The sequence below is a fragment of the Lolium rigidum genome, chromosome 7 (genome assembly GCF_022539505.1).
Source record: "Lolium rigidum isolate FL_2022 chromosome 7, APGP_CSIRO_Lrig_0.1, whole genome shotgun sequence".
Lineage (NCBI taxonomy): Eukaryota > Viridiplantae > Streptophyta > Magnoliopsida > Poales > Poaceae > Lolium > Lolium rigidum.
In genome coordinates, this window is record NC_061514.1 from 148,046,286 (window position 1) to 148,054,907 (window position 8,622).

Consider the following 8,622-nt stretch of genomic DNA (forward strand, 5'->3'; position numbering starts at 1 on the left):
AATGGAACGGAGGGAGTACTATTTATGCTCAAAATCAATAAATGCAAATCGGCCAGCTCGCATTGGTGAGATCGCACGCACGAAAAAATAACTTCCGCCACTCCTCCTGGATTGCGCGGAGGGTTTCACCAAATCAGCAAAACTTTCATGCTAACACATGCACAACTAGCCCAGAGAACAATGTCACAAGAAGGCTAGATGGAATACTCTGCTTTCTTGCCAAACAAGCTCGCGTCCCCACTTACCATCTCAAAATAACGCAAAAAAAAGTACTAGCAACGAACTGCCTCCCTAGCTAAAGGCACCTACCAATTTAACCAGCCTGAAAATTTTCGATTGAGCTACGAACATCGACGAGCCTACGTCCTCAGCTATCTCTACGTGAGCGGCGGAGCACAAAGATCAAGCGATCGTGCTGGGCCGCCCGTATCATCGCCACATCGAGGTCGCGGAATCCGTCCACGGAAAAATGCCCTGGCCCGGCCCAAGCACGCGCACCGGGTCGTAGCGGGCCTTGCGGGCCACGAGCCGGTCCCAGCCGGGCCCGAAATGGTCCCGCCAGTGCTCCTGCGACGGCTGCCGGGCGAGGTACTGCTTGGCGCCGATGCCGCCGCCGCCGGCCCGACACGCCTCGTCGGCGACCCGGCGGTGCTGCTCGAGGATCTCCTCGACGCAGCGGTGGCCGCACCGCGACGGGTCGGCGGAGCGGAGAACGCTGAAGACGTACATCACCCCGCCGTCCGGCGTCGACGGGAGGACCGCCGACGTGTTCTTGTTCCACCTGCAAAATCCTCAAAAGGTTAGTAGGTTCAGAAATTCAGATTACGCCAAGTTAGCATTTTTATACAAGTATCACCAGATGATGAGTTCAATGGCGCTAACGATCTCTCTCTCTCTCAGAAAGTAGTAGTATACTATGAATCAGAGGGAGTAGTTTCTTGTTCATGAGTTGTGAGACATTGGAAGGAAGTGCCTGCGGTCAGTTACTACACTGGATGGAAATAGAACATGAAACGCCTCCCGAAATGGCATGTAAAATCTACTGGCGCAGGGTAGCGGAGGCCCCATCTGGGACACTGTAGATTTGCTGTCGGGGAAAAGCAGAACACCTCTCTCTCTCACTCGGATCATGTCAGGTCAGACAGTTTCTGGGTGCGGCGAACCTAGTTGATAAACACAAAGGTTGCGCCGTGCAGGCATCCACCGCTGACAGGGCACATCGCCGCATCCCCGATCTGAAAAATCTGAAGCTGTGGGCGTCACGAGCAGAGGTAGTCCGTTTCAAGTGACCATATGACAGATGGACATAGCCGAGCTACAGGAGAAGTGCTCACATGAGTGATTAGTATCATGCCTGTGCTAGTAACTTTATTTAGCAGAAGATCTGAAGTAACTGTACACGGTGGGGAAGACAGCAATGCCAAGGCGTGAAGGAGAGACTTGGACCATGGCCGGTAAAGGGAACAATCTGCAGACCATAGCCGCCGTAGGTACGCTGTTGGTGGAAGCAGAGATGCAGTAGCCAACTAGTAGACACCAACGCCAAAGCTGCAACTTGTTGCAAGAACAGGAGTACTTGAAGATACTGTAGTATCGTATCGTATCACAGTGCAGCATTGCTCTGCTACAGCCGCAAAGGAGGTCATGCAACAGAAATCAAATAGTACTACTTTGCCTCTGATTACAGGCATAGATTAAGAACTCTTTCTGGCTACTACCCTAGTGTAATTGTTTTGCAACAGATAGCACTGATTTTCTCGAGGGGCCGTCTGCCCGTCTGGTCATCTCCAACATAGATGACCAGAACAGAGTAACACAAGCTGGTGGACACTGGACAGTGAACTTCTGTACAAAGGTAGAGGAGACCGGCTACTACAGCTTTGCAGGAGGAAAAGGGGAGCCTAGCTACTAGTTTCACTGTATTTTGACAATCGACCGCAGATGCTGCTTCGGAAGCGCATGGTCTGGTGCCGGGAAAGGAGGGCAAGAGGCGACCGCTACAAGGCTTGCATCTATCGGCCGCTGTTGCGAGATGTGAGTTGTCACAATTAGGCCAAACATGCCGGGCGTCAGGTTGGCAAACCCATTTCTGGAGAGGATAGCTACGACCCCAAGTAGAGCAAGAAAGGATGACAAAAAAGGTAAACACCACTCTGATTTGATGTGCAATTTGCTAAGCCGCCCTAATTATGTGCGTCAAAAGCTGATCTCGCCACATCATCCACTAGATTTTCTGTCGTTGATGTGAGTTTATATTAATTAGTGAAAGCCTTTCGCTACCACCGGCTGCTTTACTGATGGCTTTTTTTTTTTTTCTTCGAAATGGGGATAATACCCCAGCCTCTGCATCAAAATGATGCATATGGCTGCTGCTTTACTGATGGCTAAGCATGTCGTGATCTAATAATTTGAAGCAGGAGTGAGTTAGACATGATATGCTTTGTACATACTTGTCCGCGAGGAGGGGGTAGACGAGGATCGCCCCGTCGAAGTGCCCAGCCAAGACGGTGTCCATGAGCAGGTCCTTGAGCCGAGCGACGGCATGCCCGGGCACGAACAGGTTGAGCCAGGGGTGGGGCACGTCCCAGAGGCCCTGGATCCTCAGGCTCTCCTCCTCCATCCTCACCCTGTTGAGGAAGTCGAAGTAGGACACCTCCGCGCTGTACATGTGGGGCCTGATGTAGCTCATCGCCCCTGAGACCAGCTCCACAACCTGCAGAGTTTTTTTAAGACCGCAAGGTTTCAGTATCCGGCTGTCCTTTTCAGTTGCTGTTGGAATGTTAACTTGCGATCGCAATACTGAAAACTGTGTGTTGGATTAGGAGACTGACATGGTCGACAGTGGAGCCGTCGTCCTGCTGGAAGTCGTGAACTGCAAACTCTACGCAGTAGTAGACCTTCTTCTTGCTGCCGTCGGAGCCGAAGTCTGGGCTGAAATCGATGTGAGCAGGGAAGGCGATGGATGAGCTCTGAATGGAGTGCTCGTTCAGAACCATAAACCCCTCCACATAGTCGATCTGCTCCGGCATTGAGATGAGAAGCTCTTGGTCCTGGGTGAATGCCTCAAAGCTGTCGTAGAAGGCCCGCACCCATCGCACCTATGATCAGACAGATTGGTTAAGAAGAGCTTGTGTTTTCGGAACAATTTCTTTTCTAGTTGGGCATGGATGTACCATTGTGCATTTGTGCTGCTGTACCTTTGGAGGAGCATGTTGGAGTCGAATCCTTGCCCTGGTGATGATACCGAACTGGCCAAGGCCGCCAAGAACTGCGAAGAAGAGGTCCGGGCTCTCGGTGGGCGAGCATGTCACCACGTCCCCATTTCCTGCAGCCAACACATCGATAACATGAAAAAGGAACAAGGGTAAATTACTGCTAAATTTACAGGATCAGTCAGAGAAAGACAAATCACAGTGCCAAGTAAGTTGCATGTGCGCAGTGGCCGTTCAGTGAGTGTACCTGTGACGACTTGGAGCTGCAGTACGTTGCTGATCTGCGGGCCATGCTTGAAGGCCTGGCCGCTGATGCCGGCATTGGACAGCGTCCCGCCCACGGTGAGGTACAGGTAGTCCGTCCACGACGGCGGCGCCAGGCCGGCCCTGAGGCACTCCTCCAGCACCTCCACCCAGAGCGCGCCGGCGCCCACGTCCGCGTACGCGTTCGCGTCGCCGCCGCTCACGTCTGCCGCCACGACAACCACGGCGCGCGGCAGGGAGCGCGTCTCCACCACAATGCCGCCGCGCGCCTGCGCCTGGCCCTGGAGCGAGTGTCCGGCGCCGCGCGCCGCCACGGCCGCCCTCGGGCGCGGCTTCGCCGACGACGACAGCGCGCGCAGGAGGAGCGCGACGTCGGCGGCGGAGCCCGGCCGCATGATCGCGAAGGGCGCGTCCGAGACGACGGCGCCGAAGTCGCGCGCGGAGGACGGGGTGGGCTCGAGGAGGGACACCGGGCCGAACACGTCGGTGGGGCTCTGGATGAAGGTCGCGGCCGAGCAGAGGAGCAGCGCCGGCACGGCGGCGTACATGTACAGCGCCCTCAGGTCCATGGCTTGCTCCCTGGCAAGCTGTACTCTAGTCTGGCGCTGGGAGAAGGAGTCGCAGGACCAAGCTCGCTAGTGCATCCCGCTGGCAGGTGCCGCCGTGCTCTGGCTGTTTGGTGATTGCTGCCTCGGCCGGCCGGCACGTCTGTGTCCGGCTCGATTCCTGGGCTCCCACGAGAACTGTGGATCGATGGAACGGGAGAGGAAGCGAAGAGGCGAGACAGCGGACGTCGGGGTGATCGAGAGGCGTGTGTATATGCAGGAGGAGAAGAAGGGGGGGGTCCCTGTGGTGGGTCGTCCGTGGTGCCGTGGCGCGGTCGGGACCCGAGCGAGGATCTAGTGGGAACCAGGAGTGGGGCACGGCGAGATCCAGGCGGGCCTGGACCTGACTCCCCGGCCTCATCGTCTCATCGATATCACATTTCGCCCCAGACGATCAATGCTGAACTGCGGAGACGATCAATGGCCAGGATCTTCCGATACCTCTTTGTAGATTAATTTATCCCCTTGAGTTTAATGGTGGTGAAAGGGAAGGGGAGACACCGAAGCACACCTCGTTTTGTTCGACATCTCAGCGGCCACAATGGCAACTTAATTATAGAAAAAGGTACATTTTAAACCGAAAATTTTAGGGTTCGGAGAAATGAACCATGAACTTTAAATACAGGACGTTGGTGACCACTGTGGAGGATGGGGATGGCTCGTCTCATGAGTCACCGCCGCGGCTACCACCACCTAGACCTCGGCCGGCATCATCGAGTTCATGTTGAAAGGAAGGGGATCCATGCACGTAAGGGGGAGGGGGCACATGAATGCGGCGCGCGCGTGACTGCACACTTTGTCGCTAGGTCTTCATCCGAGTCCTACTCATAATATGACTGAGTCATATATTAATGAAATAGTTTTATGATGATAATGATGGCACCCAGTCAAGATTGATCCGTTGCACGAATAGTCAGCCATCAGCCACGTGCGTGGCCAATCAATCTCTAGTGCATTTTTTTGTACCGACTAGAATATAAGAATAACAAATGGAATAATTCTTCATCTCAATGCCATGGTTTTGCCGACACCGAGACAAGAACTACGAGAGAGATCCTCCTCCTCGAGGCGGCAGAACATCGGAGGTTCATTCAAGCGCTTCAACGCACGTCGGTTTTGCTCGGTATCGTGGCGTAGGTACACGCGGGTCGGCCGTGGGTCAGTGGGTGGCATAGGACTCGGGGCTACTCGGGATTGATTGGTAGTGAATATGATATCGGTAAGAGAAAACTGTAACCCTGATTGGGATTATTGCTTTTTCATGCAGCAAACAGCTTCAGATTTAGTTTGGAGTGAGGGTTTTAAGCTACAAATGAAATGAATCACCTAAAGTTTAAGTCTAAAATAGACTATTTCCTAATAATTATACTAAGAAAAAAAAACTGGTCATTGGTGTCGTGGACGATGGCCACGAGAGCAGCCATCCACGGATTCGTCACTGTGGGTGATGCTTGGACGGCATTACTGCTTGGCAGCGACCGTTTTGACCCGCACTGTGGATTGGATTGGATTGGATGGCCCGTCGCGGCTTCTCTGTCGAAATTTCAACGATGCCTGGACTGGCGGCGAGGAGCAGGAAAGCAGCAGCAGCAGGGTTTCTCCGGGGTGATGCGCGCGCGCGTAGCCACTCGGACTCGACGTCGCACGGCAGCGACACACACGTACAAGTTACGTGCATGCACTGGCAGTGGCAGTAGAGATCTGCCCGAGATACGTACCCAACCCACGCGTCTGTACCGACGTCGCTTGCGTCGCCTGCCGTATCGCGCATGCATGGATTGGCACGGTACATGGACGCGTACGAGAACAAAGTGCTCGCTTGGCCCCTCCCTTCCATAAGCTAAGGTGTATTTTTTCAAAAAAGTTAAAATTATGTAAACTGTAACCAAATTTTAGAAAAGACTATCAACATTTATCATGTCAACTGTGTGTCATTAGGGCAGCATGACCCAAACGGATCGAGTAGATCCGTTTTGATCCACGCGGACACACACACAAAACCTGACCCTGCGTCTACGGAACACGTCTACGGAACAACCCTGCGTACGCTCTGTACGCGTGAGACATGTTCTGTTATAAAAGCGACAAGCAAATAATGAACAATGAAAAGAAAATCGCAGTGGAGACACAAGATTTAACGTGGAAAATCTCTTCAACAGAGAGGGGAAAAAACCACGGACACCAGCGAGCAAATACTTCACTATACGGGGGAGTATTTACAAACGTTGTGGGTTATCTTATAGCCAGATAAACCTTAGCCGGTGGCTTACAAGAGGTATATATATATGGTAACATCGATCCGTACCATGGGGGATGTTCGGGTTGTGGGGGTTCAACCTGCAGCGCCACGCGCATACTTGGGTGACACCAAGTTCTTGCACGGCGAGGACGACGGCGGTGACGATGACGACGACGAGGGGCCGCCAAAGGGGATGGTCGTGAAGCAGGTGGTCGACCTCCCCGTCCAGCCATCCGAGCTGAGCTACGAGAAATCCCTCAAGTTGGCCATCGCGCAGAGCGAGCTGGAGAAAGTAGCCTAGTGGAAGGGCCTCGTCATTTAGCCATGGCCATGAGACGTTTGTCTTCATCAACCCGATCAATGAGGATTAGGCAGCAATGACGCAAACTCTTGTTAGCTAGGGTTTATTTCATTTGTATTTTTGTTTTATGTCTTTATTCGCTCTTATAAAGTTAGTTTTAATATATTTAATATATTATGAAACAATGGGTTTGACTATTTTGTTTTTGAAATGGACCAGAATTCCAAAAAGCTCGAGATGCCTTTGGATACATTTATATTAAGATAGTATCTAGTTCTCCCGGAAAGTCCATAGTCTGCCCGAGCTTGCGTGCTCCCGATAAATGTGTGGTGCACGTTCATCGCTTCACTGGCTCAGCTGGTATAGCTATGTGTATTATCAAATTTGTAATCCTAGGGAAGAATACACGATGGGACCCATTCAACTACTATGCCCGTATGATTTTTGGGAGATGCAGTCCAGGTAGGACCATAGGATTCAGGTCCACCACCGTGACAACTAACAACCACCAGCCAATTTGTTTGTTGAATCCAGAATTCAGGAAAGAATTCAAAATTTGAGACATTTGGATGATTTTTTTTGCCACACCCTCTGCTCTCGATTCGAAACAGCTCTCGTTTCGAAACAGCTCTCGAGTCGAAACAGCTCTCGAGTCGAAGCTGCTATGGAACGCACGGTCGAAATATGCTGTACCGAGGCCCAAACGTGGCCCAAATATGCGCCGTGTTTGCGTCTGCGCGGACGCTGTTCGTCGCGCCGCATGTCTGCGTTGGTTGTATCCGGGGAGATAAGAAAAAAATTCTCATTACTATTGATTGACCAAAAGGACCATCTTTACAGAGATGATTAGTCGAGTTAACCAAAAACTACAACTGTTATACATGCTTGCGTCGCGTGGCCTACTATGGCCGGGGTTACTTGCAGACGCACCGCCTCCACCGCCCCCACATCTGCCTCCAGTTTGGTCGGCCTGGTGGCCGTACGCGGTAGTCTATTCCTCCGAGAACACCTCCACCGCGTGGATGGCGGCGAGGTCCGGATCATCCGCGTAGGCGCGGCTGGCCATCTCAACATGGCAAGCCTAGGTGCGGGCGTGCTCGACCATGGATGATTTCTACGTTTATTGGGTTGAGATGTGCCCTTCTTGCCCACCGGCATCGACCATATATAGGCACGGCGGGGTGAGAAACACCGATCCGCGCAAGCCTCTTCTTGCGCACGTGAAGCATAGACGAAAACGCGTCAATCTACTGACTGTGCGTGGGAACCACCACCCCCGTGCGGAAAGTTGTACTCGACGATAGCAGGCCTCGACGAGACGTTAAACCGCCATTACTGAACTTGACGCTGTCGGGGGAAAAAATTGTCGGCTCGTTGGGCATACCTCCGATTCAAACGGACGTGGAGGCACTATACAACCGATTTGGTGTCCGTGGGTCGATGCAGACGAAAGCGCGGGGTCACTTTTGGCGTCCGTTTTGCGTCAATCCGTTGAATATGCCCTAACAACATAATCAAGCGCAAGAGAAAAATAAGAGAAAGAAAGAGAAAATAATACCAACAACACCAGATCGACAATGGGATGTTCTCCTTTGGCATCTTGCATGACAGTACCTCCTATGGCTTCAAGAGTGGACTTACATTTTTGTTGGAATGATTGCATAAAATAATTCAAAATATTTAGACTTGCACAAAATAAAAATTTAGTTTGCTTTTCTAGAAATTTGAATTAGCTTTTCCGACATGTGCTGCTTTTTTTATTTACAACTTGCAAGTGCAAGCATTTTATTTTTGGAACCTTTTCCATTGGTAATGAATATTCAAATCTACATGCATGATGTTCCTGAGAATTGTTTGTTGATACTATGTTTTTCGAAAAAATAGTTTTGTGCATTAGAGTTTCTTCAGAATTATTTGTGATTTAGACTCTAGTATTTGCATTTGATGTAATTTGAATCGACTTTTTCATTGTGGTATTTGAATTTGAGGAAATGACAACCA

The 8,622-nt window shown here is 51.5% G+C and overlaps 1 protein-coding gene across 1 annotated transcript; it reads right to left on the bottom strand.

Annotated features, from left to right (window-relative positions):
* Window positions 1-267: 267 nt before the first annotated feature.
* LOC124675514 (cytokinin dehydrogenase 8-like) lies at window positions 268-4,045 on the bottom strand. Its single transcript, XM_047211593.1, has 5 exons — window positions 3,460-4,045; window positions 3,198-3,325; window positions 2,832-3,098; window positions 2,451-2,713; window positions 268-781 (listed from the first exon to the last, which is right to left on the bottom strand). Exons 1-5 carry the CDS (start codon window positions 4,043-4,045, stop codon window positions 430-432), a joined length of 1,596 nt encoding a protein of 531 aa, XP_047067549.1. The 3' UTR covers window positions 268-429.
* Between the last annotated feature and the right edge of the window lie 4,577 nt (window positions 4,046-8,622).